The following is a 16,528-nucleotide window of genomic DNA, read 5'->3' on the forward strand; positions in this document are numbered from 1 at the left end:
AAGAATTTGCAATTCTGCACTTAGGTGAGGGCATTTTAACCTCCCCACCTATACCAGGCGTCTTAGTGCAGAATTTTTAAAAATTGCCTGTGGAAGGTCGCACAATTCTAATCCTTGAACTGGGTTGCTGAAACAGGTGGACATTACGTGCAAACTAAAATGGAAATGTGTAATTGACAAATTAGTATATTGTCACTGAATAAGTTATCAACTACTTAAGAATTACTTTGCAGCACATATTGTAATTTACAATTGTAGCCGGTAAGTTCACAAGGCATATACAATCAGAATGAATTCTGAAGATGGCACCTTTTTCTGGATATGTTAAAAAAGGTGTCTCCTGAGAATTCATCCTAATTGGTTATGCCGTGCTCACTTACCGGCTGCAAATAATAAATTGCAATATGTTCAGTAAAGTGATTAGTTGGAAACTTAATCAGTGATATTTAGTTAATGTGTTGATTATGCATTTCAATTGTGCAAGTAATGCGCCTTTTTAAGTAATTTGGCTGAAGAACTAGAATTTGCTATCTTCAGCCGGTGATTCTTGGAAGTTCTCTACATTAAAAAGAATCTAACACCCATTATAGAACCAGCCACTTTTCCAATAGCAATGTCAACAGTAGCCCCAAGGGAAGCTTTTCGATGGGCTCCACATACATGACAGTCACTCTCCTTGTCACTTGCAGTGATGGGGCTCATTTCATCCGGTGCCATTGACGTGGGCATTGCCGGTGGAGTGGAGTTCCTCTCGGACGTTCCCATCCGACTGAATCGGAAATTGCGCAAGCTGCTCCTGTCGGCCAACAAGGCCAAGACTCCCATGCAGAAGCTTGCTCTCTTTGCCAAGTTCCGGCCAAGCATGCTTATGCCGGAGGCAAGTTTGGCGACATCTTTATATCCATGTGACACGGACACTTTCAACTGTCGTTAAGGCCTGGGCAATTGACAAATTCAATTGTTCAGCTGAATGCATCCTGCCTCCTGTTACACAGGTCGTTTCGAGTTCAGTGCAGCCACATGAGCAGTATTTTTATGAACTTGTACTTGAAGCTTACATATTAAGGTAGCCTCATCGCCACAGCTGGTGCCCATGCTTTTTAACAGCATCATTTCGTGAAGCACATACTGATGTTACCAAACCCGTGGTTGGGTCAGACCAGAGCTGAGCAGGACTCCATGATCTCAGCTTACGCCTTTGTGAGGAAGAAAGTCTACTGGAGAACTGAGATGGGTCCTGAATTTTCTGCAGTTGTTTATAGGATATGAGAAAAGATGCACAAACTGAACGCCGAACTACAGTCACCAACCGATTTTCCGGACCTTGCGGAATTCTTTAAAAACAAAATAATAATTTAAACATGATTAGGCTTAGAGCGACTTAAAGAAAAAAACCTCTAATGATGGCCTGCCTTGTACTACGCTCGGAGGTGATCAGATTTGTGTGGATTTGTGCAAGAGTGACGTCGTCTCCTTATACAGTCGCCAAGAGCGTCAACGAGCCACTTGGCCCTTGCGAAGGCACAGGAGGTGGTGCCAAACACATGAATGCGAAGCTGCACAAACACACACAAAGATGCGACAACGTCTCTGAGACGCACCTGCACTATGGACACACCGTAGCATGCAAAATGGCGACCAAAACTTTAAACAAAGAAAAAGAAAGGGGGGGGACTGAATACTCCGATTTTGTCCCCGTGTGGTAGTCTAGGCATCACCAAGATCTACCCTAAAAGCAGATAAAAACTATGTGCTCAGACCACATCATATGACCTTACTATAAAAAATGCCCACCTTGATACTGTAAAAGTGTCAAGGTGGTTGCTTTTATGACCTTTATGGCTTCAGACTAGCCTGAAATGACAACTTATAGCTTACAACACACCAGGAACATTCAGAACCGATTCCGTGCACTGTATTTTATCGTGCAAGTCGCTGTTAACGAGCTAATTAGCCCTAAATGAAGAATATCCAGTTTTCGATAGCTTTAAAAATATTTATCATTGGAAAAAAATAATTTCATTCTTTAAATCGGCTGGTAAAAATACATTAAGTGTGCAAAGTTCATTCAGAGTGTTTAAAAAACAATAAAATTATTTTTAAGTGCCTCATCCCCGTTTGAAGGGCTAAGATCCCTTAAAACATGACATATGTAATAGAGAGTTTTAGAATACGGACCCCAAACGTTTGAGGTCCCAAAGAAATATCGTCGAAGCCGCTGCACATGCGTGAGACGCAAACTGCGTTTGGGCTTTGCACCGAGCACGCTATTTCACGGATTTAGCGGTAGCCCCAAGAGCTGTCCCAAAAGATTTGCATAAACAAACATGACGGCACCCATTGAAGCAACGGCTCTAACCTAGCACCAAACTGGGCTCGATTTGTCGTAACGCGTGAAGTTCACAAGTCAGGAAAAGTGACTGTGGTTGTCGCTTTCTTTCAGCTAGCGTGTGTTATGAAGATTGATTCATTAGACGCCGCTGATTCTGAATTCGATTGTGGATTTCATGGCTCGTAGGCCTAACATGGCTTAGCTTGGCTGGTGAAGGCATGTAAAGTTGGTTAGTCAAAACTAAGCGCAACTAATTGTTTGCTGCAAGTAGAATAACCTCTAAATTGTAATTAAATGCTAAAACACGAAAGTCAAAATTAATATTCTTATAAAATGCTATATTTTATTTATTTCTAATAGCTTTTCCTTGACGCCATAGTAACGCTGTCAGCGCAAGATGCTATCCACAAATGCAAAGCCCTAATCTAAAGCTCTTCACTCCTACGTTTCCCAACGCTAACATCCGCAAAGCTCTCTGGGGCCCAAACTACAGTGGAACCCCGTTCATACGTTTTTCACCGGACCGGGGAAAAAAAACGTAACAGCCGGGAAAACGCAACAGTGAGGAAAGCTCCGAAAATGAATGAAAAAAAGGGCAGCTTCAACTATAGACAATTTATTTCCACAGAGTGCGCTTAGGACTTAAAAAAGTCTAGAATGATGGCTTGCCGTTTCTTTCGCTCGCTAGAAATCGCCACACGTTTCTCAATAGCCTGGAAGGCCGCATTGCTGTCAGCGTCGCTGTGAGGTGCGACGTACCTGCGGAGGAGGTCTAGAGCCGCGACGGCTTCTCCAAAGCTAGGATTTGGCCACTCCCCGGCATTATGTGGCTCGTGCTCCTCGTCGTCACCGCGCCACGGCAATGGCAACGGACAAAGGAATATCCGCGGGAAATTTTGCCCTCTTTGGCGTAATCATGCTAGCCTGCTAGCGCGCTAGCAGGCTAGCATGCTACCGCGCGCGTCCGAGCAGCCCGGTTGCGCGCGGCGCGCCGTGGCAGAAATGTAAACAAGAGAGGAGAGCTGGCCCGATAGGCGGAGCAACGCCACGAGCAACGCCAACTTCCGGTTTCACTTTTGCTTCACAAAGAGTGACGTGAGGGCCTCTCCCGAGTTTCCTTCCTCCGTGAGTCGACCCGTCCAACAACCATGCGGTGACAGTGATGACAGTGAGAGCATTTTTCACGAATGGCCACTTAGTGGCGGCCTCTCGAACTGGCGTGCGGCTTCTTCCAGCCAGTTCCATAGCCAAGCCCGGCCAAGCCCAGCCAAAACTTGTCAAAAGCCAAAATTGCGGCCGGAGCGCGTTGCCTACTTCAGCCCAGGCGGGCTCGGAGTGCTAAGTTGCGACGTATCATGCGGGAACGTTTTCACAGCTACGACGTAACAGCGGGGTTCCTTATACATTGGTTCCTATGGAAGCTATGCCGGGACCGGATGAAAACGACGTAGCAGCCGGGAAAACGCAGCAGTGAGGAACGTAACAGCGGGGTTCTACTGTATTGGGGCCCCTATACTAAAACTCTCTAATGTGAATCGAACCGTTGCAGCACAAGTTGTCGATGCAAACCGATCTGGAGGTGCCCAAGATGTGCAGTGCCATTTTTGTGGCTTTGGCAAGCTTGCATTTGCACTCCTTGAATTCAGCCTGGGTCAGCAGCTTCGAGTGGGCCATTTTAACGGTGCTTGTCGCCGAGCAAACCGAGACACACAGAGCTATCTGGCCACGCCGGAATACGATGCCACCCGAGCGAAACACAACACTCACTTTACGCAGCCTGCAGTAGGGAGCGGCGGTGCATTTGAGCCTTTCAAAAGCACGCAGTACACTTCCAATGGCACTACACCCTGTGCGCTGCACAACAGATAGGTGAAGATGCTTATACAGAGAAACCTTGTTAAACCGTAGTTAGCCAGAGCTCGGAAAAAGTATATAGTGAACAGCAGTGCAGCTTAACCAAAACAGCATGAGATCGCCCACTTACCTGTCAAAAGTGGAACTCGGAGAGAGTGTGATGGAAGGGCAAAAACGTACAGTATTTATTCAGTAGAAGGATCGACATTTGGGCGAGTTGGTACTGGTTGAACATCTTGAAGGGGCAGCGAAAAAAAAAAAAAGACGACAGAAGCGCTGTCCTGTGTGTTCCTGCCTTCTGTCGTCGTTTTTTTTTCGCTGCCCCTTCAAGATGTTCAAGTATTTATTCACTTTGCGCGACAAAAGTCTGCTATTTTCTTTTGATGCCGGGGCAGCCTAGCAGCGACGACAGTGGCCTCCAAATTACTGAAGCTGGGAGCTAGCTTTTCAGCCAGCCCCCACTTCTCGGCAAACACTCGCATGGCAGATTCCTCGTTGGCGCTGCATATTCTCCGTGCACGGGCGTGGCAGCGCTGCAGAAGTCGCAGGGCACCTTTTTCATTTCGGGGTGCTGTTCTCGTCGCGATGATTACATTCATGAGGCAATGAATGACACAACAGTAAAGCGCAACTTCTGCCACTGTCGGGCCTGAATCGCCCGTGCTGTCGCTTTCCGTGTCGTTCTCGTCACTGTCGTTAGGCGACACTCGGCAACAACAGAGGCAGCGATGACAAAAAGTAGAACCTCGTAGCCAACATCTTTTCACGGTCGCAGCGGCGCTGCCGAGCAACTTCTTCGCATTCCTAATGCCACACACCATAGTCAACGGTATGTCCCTGTCGCGTGCCAGCGCCTGCTTCTTTGTGCCACGTTCGATAGCAATGTCCGATTTTCTATGCTTAGCACCCGGTGTTTTTTTATCTGAGCCTCGGCATGATGCCAGTCCTTGTTTGCGCAATGCTCATGTTGATGTGGCTTCCCACGCAAACACACAGGGCGCTTGGAGGCTTTTGCTCCAATCTCTGAGGCTTATTGTTCTGTCAGACCGCCCAATGGGGATGACGCTCCGCCATGATTGCGCAACGAAAGTGGGAGCACTACGTGTTAACCGATACGTACGCAGTAAGCTGGTATGCTTTATGAGGATACAAAACTCATTGTTTAATGGCCGCTGACTCGGGGATTTGACTTCACTACTTTTAAAACAAAACTATTGTTTAAGCTGATACAGTTTAACGAGGCTTTACTGTAATAGGGTTGGCGGCTATATCTGTGAATAGCAATGTGCGACAACCTGCTAGATTTGCCGGTCCGAGTGCATGCCGACTTGTTCAAGCCACACAGTTTCTTACTATAATTACTGGAAAAAACTGGCTCTGGTGTCTATGGGAGCTGCAAGCAATGCAGTTGAGTCAGCACAGGAATAAGGATTAGTGCATGTATTTGTCTAAACGTCGTGCTTCTGGCTTTGAACTTCTTCGGAACTGTGCACACTGATCATTTTAAAGCACTGTATTCTAAATATACGTACATAAAATTGTCCGATGGCAGGATTCGAGTGTGGGACCTCTAGCACAGAAGCCCGACATTGAAACCGTTGCACCATGGACTCTTATGTCTATGAGCAGCACGGAAAACGTTCACTCGAAAATTTCTCGTAGGCAAGCCGGCATGCCGAGATGCTTGCCGCATTTTAAATTGGCCACCTCGACAGGGCGGAACCACTGAAATTAGTAGCAGTTATGCACGTTTGCAGTCTTTTTACCTTCCGGGTTCATAAAAATATAACTGCTTTGAAATTTGAACTAATATAGGCTTTGTAGGCTATATTGTAATATGTAGGCTATTGTAATATAGGCTTTGTAGTAAACAAAGCCACAAGCACGAAGATCAGACAAATCCATGTGCTATTATTCCCATGGTGACTGATTGATCACAGTGCTAGAGTTTCCTCTAATAACTATTACAGAAAAGTCTGGTTCGCATGACATGGGCAGGCGAATAGTCCGAGCATACTGCTGTGGCTGGCACCTGCTGCTCTCAGTTACGCCTCCGTCACACCTTTTCTTGTTCACATTGGATCTAGTGACCATATGATGGCAGTTTGGTAGTGTACTGAGCAATGTTGCCGAAAGATCGTGTTTTCCTGGAACGTGCCTTAATCAGTTGAAAGAGAAGTGCAGCTGTACTGGAAAGTGCTGGGAAATCGTACAAAACAATATCGTACCAACGAGGTACTGCTGTATACTGCGTAAGCTGCGCCACTGAGGGTATGCATTTCTCATTCGAATGAGTTCTTGAAAACACATTAAATAATAAATGACATTAATGCAAGTTACGTTAGGTTTGTCCATGTGGCATCACGCGAATAGCTTTAAGATTTAAAGTTACAACAAGTTACAGTAAAAGCTTGTTAATACAAATTTCACGAGGATGTTCATTGTATTCGAATTAAACAAAAGTTTAATTAATCACTTCTTTATTTACGAAAGAAGTCCGCAATTGTTTTTTTATCTCTCTGAAAGGGATCGCTGTTAGCTTATTTTAAAAGCTCGAATTTGGCGGAAACCATCCTCCTCGTGCCCTTCAAAACTGGAGAACAGCCGTGTGCAGTTTAGTTCTTCCATCACTTGCGATACCAAAGATTGCACAGGAACTTCTGGTTCAGGAGATTCTGGTCTCCCCATCAAAATTACCTAATTACCATGCTGGAATCAATCCAAAATAGAGCCGCACGTTTCATTTCCCGAAATTATAACTACCGTTCTAGCGTAACTCAAATAAAGATTCACCTATCACTTCAGCTACTAAGTAATCGTCGCGACATAGCCCTTTTGTCATTATTTCATAAATACGCCCACCACACTAACAAACATTCCTTACACCTAGAAACGCCATCGCACACGTCGCACAGATTATACAATCATCATAGCTTCACGCGCATCTATGGTAAAACAGAAGCATTTAACTCGTCTGCAATTCCACGTGCCATTCGGCTCTGGAACAACCTCCCCGACAACATAGTTTTGGAAACTGACCGTGATAAATTCAAGAGCTCACTGAACTCGCTTAACCCATGTTAACCATTAATATCACACTCACTGCTCTGTATTATTTCTTTGCCTTTTTCTTGCAGTGTTATACGTTGTTACTAACTTATATTGTTCCTTTTTATTGTAATCATATGCAGCTTTATGTAGCTAATATGTTTCATGACTTTTAGGCTGTGCACTTGGCTGCTGTTTTCACTTGTTATTGTTGTTAATTGTATGTACTTGATTGTATGCCCCCCTTACTCAATCCCCAAGAAGGGGCCTTGTAAGGTATTTTACAAATAAATAAAATAAATAAATAAATAAATCTTCCACTGTGAGGTCATCGCTGACTACTTGGCCGATGATCTCATTGTCTGTGACTGCACTGCCGACCGTGGCACAGCTATCGACACTTACGTAGTCTGCAACGTCCATGTCGCTGAACACTTCGTGTGCAGACTTCAGATCTGTTAACAACAATGTGCGAGCATCTGCCCAGAAATAAACACGCCTTCCTTCCACTGGCTCACTGGCATTATCAGTGAGATTACGTGCCACACACACCTCTGCTCAGGATGCATTCGATTAAGTGCACGGCACATAACTCACTGATAACACGAGTATGTCAGTAGAAGCCACAGGTAGGGTATCTTTGGCAATGCACTGTCGTGTTGATAACAGATATGGGGTTTGTACCTGCACAGGAATGCAGTTATTCTTCTCGGGTCCACTAGTGCCTGGTATTTGCTATATTACAAAGTCATGGCGGCACACGCGTAGTGTAGGTCTGGTCGCCACGACAGAAATCTCCCACAACACACACAACGGGGCACTGACAACGAAGCGAATAAAAAACAGTGCAGATTATGTTGCTTGCTGCACTTTTGCGACTGGCGAATTGCCCGATGCAGAGGATGCATCACGCCACATCGGCTGCTTGCTCCACTGTTGATGTCGATACAAGTAACCGTTTGCAAAAACATACATAAGTATGTGGTGGCCCTGACATGATTCCGGCTCCTTTTATCTCTTCTGATGCATGCAGTCCACAAAAGCATAGCCTTTGAGATCTGAGGGAGCTGTCATGGGGGCATGGATCAATGGCTGTCGTGATTAGCATGTTGCGCTACCTGTCGCTTAGCTGGGAAGGTGACTCCCAGTACAAGCCAGAAGTCAGCCACGGCAGCATGCAGTTTAAATTATCCATGGCAAACCCGATTAACATGTGAATCAACAAGCTTTTCAATACATGCAGTTCTATGGAGCTTGACTGGACTGTGATAGTTAGGTTGACTTATCCAAAATTTTGAATTATTGAGGTGTTAATTAACGATCTTTTACTCAATTTACAAAAATCAGTACATGTTGATCCAAAAAACAACCATGGAATTTGCCAAACAGAGTTGTCATGCTTTCATGTTGCATTCAATGATGCAGCTTCCGTCAGTTTCTGAATTCACAAGCAAGGAGGTGATGGGTCATTCGGGTGACCGGCTGGCTGCTGCGTTTGGTGTGAGCCGTCGAGAGCAGGACGAGTACGCCCTGCGGTCCCACACCCTGGCAGACAAGGCCTCCAAGCAGGGATTGCTGTCTGACATCATGCCCGTGTCTGTGCCAGGTAGGTTCCTCGCATCAGAACGGCATCGACGACATTCGTAGCTGGAGCTTTTTCGGGCGTTCTCAGTGTCTCGCTTATATTTGTTGGCGTGTCATCGAGCTGTCTTGTTCTTGCACTTCATGTTCAGTGATAATGGAGTGTTTCACATTATGCTGCTTCCTTGGTTCCTTGACCCTTTAAAGGGATCCTGCAGCACTTTTCGAATGTGGTTAATAAGTTTGGTTAAGGACGTTGGGCTGCCCGAGCCCAGCCTGTGGGTTGGGTATGGGCTCTCGGGTCGCCTGGAGCCCATGCACACTACGAATGGAAGGTGCTATCTTGAAGTAGAGGTTTTGACGGAAGCCCGTCTGGTCAGGAAGGAGCGTGAAATTAAGTAAAAAGGGCGCCGACCACGGAAGGAAGTGAAAAACGTTTCAGCTCCCTTGACTAGAGCCTTGTGAGAGCACATTGTGTTTCTTTTTTTTTCTTTTTTTTTTTTCAAGGTGATATATTGTCACTGGCTCCTGAATCAATCTCAGGCATTAATACTTAAACGAAATATTTAGCAAAATGGCAGCGTCACAAGTGAGCCAAGGGTACCAGAGTACCGCCAAGAGCTTGGTTACCAGAAAGCTCTGCGATAGACTGCATTGGATAAAACAAGCCCCTAACCATATGATGATAATGTCAAAATGGCGGCATGTGAGTGTCATACAAACATTGAGCAGCAGCATTGCCCCAAGATCAGCACTGAGCCCACAATTGTATAAAAGCATGCGCTATGTATTGTTAGATTTGGGCATTCGTAGAATGGAAACGAGAAAAATGAATCCAACGTAGTTCTAGTGTTTCCTTTTTCGAATGCTTGCTGATCCGTGCTGATTATTCCAAAATATTGCATAAACATTCATTGTTTCTATCAAATGGTAACTATTTGATTCAAATACCAAATCAAGTACAAATATGTTCAATTCGTTACTTGAAATTCTCGATTATTTGCGCACCACTAGCATGCATTATTCCATGTTCATGTGGGCACCACGCGCACTGACAATGATAACTGTTACGGGGAACCTTGAGAGCGTGCAGCAAGAACAGCACTTTGTCCATACCTCCACTTATATAAGACCTTTCATAAAAGGTATTGTGGGGTCCCTTTAAATCCGAAGTTCTTTTATGACATATTCCAACTTTTCTTATGCTGAATCTTCTCTTGTTACCACATTTCACGCATATATCCCACCCCTGTGTATAAAGCCCACCACCACCTCTCCCTAAATTACAATCCTTGGAAAAAGGGGAGAACACAATCGTAGGCATGACCCGCTGTAATTTTTATGCAACTCTGTTTCCGTAAGACACAGCTTCCAAAAATAATTTTGTATTGTGTGTTTAATCATTGCCACTGCTGCCCACTGTTGAAGCGCAGTGCGGATTCACAGCAATGAGCATTTGCCTTTAGTTATGGCTTTGAATCATTCCCGAGTACATTGTCATAAGCTAGGTTCGGGGAGGCAGAAATCGTGTGTTACTTGCATCCTTGCCTGTTAGCTGCATTCTTGGATTTTTCGTGGCTTCTCACATTCTGCATGTGAAAAAGAATAGAAATAGGGCCTCTCGATTACTAAAGACAGCTGCAATAAGCTAAAGAGCAAACTTCTGTGATCAAGCGTAGCCGTGCTTTGTGTATGTCAGTGCTAAATTTACTGTGTTTGGTGAAAAGTAATTTTGAGTAAGAAGACAACAGATTTAGAGTCGGGCAAATCTTCACTATTTTGTAATATACGATCTAATGTTATGCGTTTGGTATGCACTTCGGATCAAATTTCACTTTTTGGAATTTTGCAATGATCTATTGCGAACAAATGTCAATTTGAGAATGTAGAACCAGTTTGGTTTCGGGGAGCAAGTGACTTTGCCATTGACACGGCCCATAGCCAAGACACGCCAAATATGAAAGCCACCTCTGGGCTACCATGCTGCCGACTGATTTTTAAATTTTTGAAGCTTTGGATTCCGTACGGCGTCTAAATCGATCTCAGAGCGCAGCACTTGGGTGCCCATTCCTGAGGCAAGCGTTGTTGTTGTCCTATGGCATAAATGAGTGAACGAGCTCAGCGAAAAATGAGAGCGAATGCAATGCGCCGCAGAGGATGACAAAATTGGCGGAAGCAAAGAGGTGCAAGGAGGAAAGTGGAGAGGAGGGTGCAGCGGAACCATGAGGTGTAAAGCAGAGGAGGGTATGGCAAAAGCTTGAGAAGAACAGCGTAGTGCGGCGCAAGACTTGCAACGACTGCTACGATATGGCGCCAGAGGAGTGCGCGATCATCTGTTCACAACGTGCTCCATGAGCAGAGGTCTGTCTGCGGTGGCTGCTGTGAATTGTGCCCACGCGTCATCCACATGCTGTCTGTCGTGATCTCCCAATTGGCAAGAAAGTCGTGTCACACTTCGCTTAGTTTGCAACATGTCATAGGAGACAGTTTGTCCATGCCAGCCAATATGTCATGAAATAAGAACACGTATAGGGCTGCGCTCAAATTTCGCATTAGGAAATATCATAATCGTCGGTGGTCTTTTTTTTTTTTCTGATATCATTCACACATACAACATTGAAGAAGTTGGAAAATGGTGCCATTTGGGTTGTCTCCCGTATCCTGCCTTTCCTTGGTGAAGTCATTTCTCGGCTACCTAACTGCAACTTCAGTTGCCAACCCCTGGTGAAGCAGCACTGACAAGGCCTATCAGCCAAAGCAGTGTTACCATGTTGAAAATTTGCTAAAACCATCGCATAAATTTTGTCACTTATTGAGTGGCCCACTAGTGATCGCGCCTGACATTACAGGCATGGGATACGCTGAGGGCCATAGAAACGGTGTGCGGGCGACTGTGAGCACATAAACTACAGCATGCATTAAGTATGAATGCTTTGCATTGCCCAGTTCCAATGCAAGTTGGACCTAAGTGTGTTTTTCGAGGTTACATAGTCGCTGACAGTGTTTGTCGCTGCTGTACTCTCTTCCCAGGGGAGCCTGCACCTGTAGCTGCGGACAATGGTATCAGAGTGTCGACATTGGACCAGATGGCAAAGTTGAAGCCCGCTTTCATCAAGCCCCATGGGACTGTCACCGCTGCCAACTCCTCATTTCTGGTAGGGAGCGGCAGTTTAGTAGCCTCCTTGCCCAGCCATTTTCGGCTCTTGTTGCAACAAATTTTTTGTGATTAAGTGTCGGTACCATCCTATGCCAAGCAGGCAATGCTTCTTAATTGTCGTTGATACCTTTGATAATGGCGGGCTCCGCGTGCTAGCTACAGCTTTCAAAACTAAACAGTCATGACACAATCCGACACACCGAGTGCAGGTCGTGCAAAAGCGAAAGTGCAATGACTATAAACTGCGAAGTGGTGCCTTGCAGAAATAAAGTTTTCCAATGACACTCACTTGGCACACATGTTGTCAATTGTAATTTACGGCAACTACTCTTAAAGCATGGGTTTAAAGCTGCTCTTTTCCGAGATTCATGCTTGTATAAAATAATTCCTCATGACAAGGACTCTATAGGCATGACTATGTCTATGACTCTATATTTCCATGAGGGAAATCATGTCAGTGAAAGAACTGCTAGCCCACACACATATCTTGGCACATGAGAAATGCTAAGAAAACTTTTAGGAGTGCGATCCATCCCTGTAGCTTCTGTTTACACTTGTGTTTTTAGTGTCGATCAAAACATGGAGGGTTTACATCTTTGTGCGGACAGGAAAGGGACTCTGTGTTTTGCACCCTTGTAGACAGATGGCGCCTCTGCAGCCCTGATCATGTCCGAAGAAAAGGCACTGGCCATGGGATTCAAACCCAAGGCCTACCTCCGCAGTTTCGTCTATGTTGCTCAAGATCCCAAGGACCAGCTGCTTCTTGGGTGAGTTCAGTGTGGCATCGGCAGCTTCTTGTGTTGGCTGCTTACGTGCTCATCATTGTTACCTTTCTTCTGTTGTAGGACACGATGTTGGCCAGGTGTGGCATGAATTGTTACTTTACCTGCTTCAGATATGTAAAAAGTATAGTCATGGCAGCCGTGAGACTTTACAGACGAGTTTTATCAGTCATATTTTTAATGTCTTAGGCACGAGGCCATGCCGTGAGCGTAACTCTTGCCGCATACGCTAGGCCTTTGTATTTCATACTACAGCACTGCCAAGGTGCCTTGTCAGACCAAACAGCCCTTGCAAACAAGGACCTGTTTTGAAACAAACAAGCAAGAAATCAAAATTTCATCGGGTAATATGGAAACATATTCCTGTTCAACAAAAATGGACGAAGTCACAGTAGGGACAAGAGAAATATAAGGATGAAACATTGGCCCAGTGCACCGTTTCAGCAGTGCCTCAAGAAGTGTTCACAATGTGTTTCTTCTTCTACTTGCTCCAGCCCAGCATATGCAACACCAACCGTGCTTGCCAAACAGGGGCTTCAGCTTTCGGACATCGACGTCTTTGAGTACCACGAGGCGTTTGCTGTGAGTGTTGCCATAGTTCACTGCTTCCTTGGTGTCACTTCTTGAGTTACAGTGGCCAAGCTTTGCGAACGCCTCCCCTTGCACAGGGCCAAATCCTTGCCAACATGAAGGCCATGGACTCGGACTACTTTGGCAAGACGTATATGGGAAAGCCTGGGAAGGTGAGCACGTCGAACGAATACCATGACTTACCATAATGGCGCCGTCGTTCAGGTATTCTGCTGCCGAGTGCAAGGTTGCTGGCTCGATTCCTGCCTGCCATGCCCTCAATCTGATGGGGGTGCAATGCATAAACACTCTTGTACTGGGCTTCGTGTGCAATCAAGGCAGTCAAAATTAATCCAGTGACTTTCCCTCGTGGCCAACTGTGCAGCTTTTCGGGACAGTAAACTACACAGTTTAAATAGTTACCATAAGATTATCAACCAATTGAAAATTTGTGCCTGAAGTTTCTTGGTCATCCTAATTCAAGAGTTGCTAAAAAAAAAAAATGTGTGAAGGTTTCCGACAATTTAAGCATGCAGTTCTGTGACACTGCGATAAACACAAACCCTACCGCAATTTTGTAAGCCGCACCTGTTAGCATGTCCTAACACTTCCCTGCACATGCGAAGAGCAGCAGTTATTGGGTAGTCTTAGTATTTTTTCCTATCACACTGCCGGCTTGTTAATATATTGTATAGCATCAAATGGAAGAGGAAGAAATTCTCTTTCTGATGGTATTAGTCCTAAACAACATGTTTATTGAAAAGAATTTGAAAAAGAAATATCTATAAAAAATTTTGTCAGAAAAATAAGAAAGTTATAAAAATGTCATTGTTGCTTGACATAGAAATGTCTTTAAAATATTTCGGAAGAAATATTATCAATGCAAGTGACCTGTGCAATACTCCTGCAAATATCATCTTTCGATGAAAATTTCTTGGGATGTATGAAAGAAAATGTTAACCCTAGCAACTAGCACGATGCTGAGGTCGACTCCTCGCCGTCTTGTTGCACGAAACTCCACTCGCTGCGCAGCCTCCTGCAAATGATTCGATCAAAGGATGTTGACACCCTGCAGTTAAGAACTGTGATCTTTAGATCATGCAGAATATGTTTATATCAGCACAGGGCAGCTTTGAAACAGTTCGGCAAAGAAAGTGAAACTCCGTTCTGAAACCTGACTTATAGAAGTTGTCTTTCTCGGACTTAATTTTCTATAAAATCTTTGGATCTGAGTCAAGAATCTCGACCCAGCAGTTGCCTGACAAACGCATTTATCCAGTCCGTGTATATTTTTAGATGTAGTTTCACGGGATCGACATTTGAGCTAATGTGTATAATGGCTCATCTTTGACTCAAGTGGCACTCTGAATTGTGCAGCATTTTTTAAATTGTAGTTGTAATTAACTGTGTAATTTAAGAACAATTTTGTCCAAGCATTGTTACTGACTCACTAGAAGAATGATTGGAATGTTCCAAATGACGGGACAGTTTGTGTGCTTATATAAGCCAGTCACTCGTCATACTGCCGCAACAGTAAATGACATATCTGCTGAGAAACTTTCTTAGGAATTCTGAGCTGGCATCAGTTTCAAAGTGTACACATTCTCAAATTGTGCAATGAAATTCTGTTTGTTCTCCACTGTCTTAAGAAGGTGCTCTGCTTAAAAAAAAAAAATAATTGTGCAACCTTGCGCTTACCGAAAGTTTGAGACTGTTCATCTTAAAGCTGGTGCCTGCTTCAAAATTCATTTCGAGTTGACGTCCCTTGAAAACTGACCAGCTTCAATTCCCTTACAGTCTTACCTCGATCCCCGCAGGGGCGTCTGCGTCAGCAGGCGTTTGGTGTGTTGCGACACCACGGACCCGAGCACATGAGGGTTGGACCCTCCCGCGTGTAGCCGTGCGCGGCTTAGCCGTGTCTGGGGAAAGGGGGATCCTGGGGGTTGAGCTGATGCTGGGTGTTTGGACCTTTAAGGCCCCCCGGCGGAGGCAACACACCCCTTTGGCCTCTGCTTCGCATAGACGGCACCCCCGGACTGACCCACCCGGGGGAAATCGGTAGTTGCCTTTTCCTATCTCTCTCTCTCTCCAATCTTCGTCTTTCTCTTACTTTTCATCTTTCCTGTCTCCTCCTAGCTTCCGCTTACTTCCAATTTTCTAGGCAGCAAGGGTTAACCTTGTGTGAATAGCCAACCTAGGTTATTTCATATTTGGTTATAGTGGTAATGTACAGCTGGCGTTTGCAGGCCGTGTTTCACAGGTGCTGCAGCGTCCCCTTGTAGGACTCCATGGTGGGTGGCTGGCGTTACTGCCGAAATCTCACATATCTTTATGGCTAGCTCCTTCCCTCCACTACCTGATCGCTCCCTGAAGAGGGGGCGCACCGATGATGTTTTAGAAATTTTCTCCCGTCAAAATGAAACTTTTCCTCGCTTCCACGTAGTCCACTCAGAAACACCAAACAAACCCGTACGAACAATGTCACCATTTCTCGTGTCCAAGTCTCTGACCCAAGTTCTTGGTACAGGTTACAAAGTATCCAGAATGGCAAGCGGTGATCTCCTCTTGGAGCTCCGCAACCTTAAACAATATGAAAACCTACCCAACCTAGTATCATTTGGCGACGCCAAAGTGACAGTAACCCCGCATCGCACTATGAATACCACCCGTGGCGTAGTCTCCGATGATGATCTCTTGGAGCTGACTGAGGCTGAGCTCTTGGAGGGCTTCAGTGAGCAGAACGTCATCAACGTTAAGCGAATTAAGATGAGGCGTGACAACAAGGAAATACAGACCAAACATCTCATACTCACTTTTGGCACAAGTGTCCTGCCCGAGTCCATCGAGGCCGGGTATATCAAGCTCCGTGTTCGGCCATATATCCCTAATCCCCTGCGTTGCTTCAAATGTCAGCGTTTCGGTCACAGCTCACAGAGCTGCCGAGGCCGCCAAACCTGCGCTAAATGCAGTGCTAATGAGCACACTTCTGAATCTTGTGAAAACTCTCTCCGCTGCGTAAACTGTGAAGGCGAGCACGCTGCATACTCGCGGTCGTGCCCATCTTGGAAAAAAGAGAAGGAAATAGTTACGATTAAAGTAAAAGAAAACATAAGTTTCAAAGAGGCACGCAGGCGGGTATCTTTCCTGCCAAAGAACACCTTTGCCGAAGTGGCGCGTCAGGGGGCAGCGCCACAACGGTCTCCG

General features: G+C 45.3%; 1 protein-coding gene across 1 annotated transcript in view; it reads left to right on the forward strand.

Annotated features, from left to right (window-relative positions):
* Positions 1-16,528, forward strand: part of Mtpbeta (mitochondrial trifunctional protein beta subunit) — a 42,980-nt gene that overhangs the window by 13,675 nt on the left and 12,777 nt on the right. The window contains exons 7-12 of the mRNA XM_075668624.1: positions 690-877; positions 8,660-8,840; positions 11,846-11,970; positions 12,612-12,739; positions 13,249-13,336; positions 13,423-13,497. Coding sequence (XP_075524739.1) covers positions 690-877; positions 8,660-8,840; positions 11,846-11,970; positions 12,612-12,739; positions 13,249-13,336; positions 13,423-13,497 — 785 coding nt within the window. The remainder of the gene's footprint in view (positions 1-689; positions 878-8,659; positions 8,841-11,845; positions 11,971-12,611; positions 12,740-13,248; positions 13,337-13,422; positions 13,498-16,528) is intronic.

This window comes from Dermacentor variabilis, chromosome 9 (genome assembly GCF_050947875.1).
Source record: "Dermacentor variabilis isolate Ectoservices chromosome 9, ASM5094787v1, whole genome shotgun sequence".
Lineage (NCBI taxonomy): Eukaryota > Metazoa > Arthropoda > Arachnida > Ixodida > Ixodidae > Dermacentor > Dermacentor variabilis.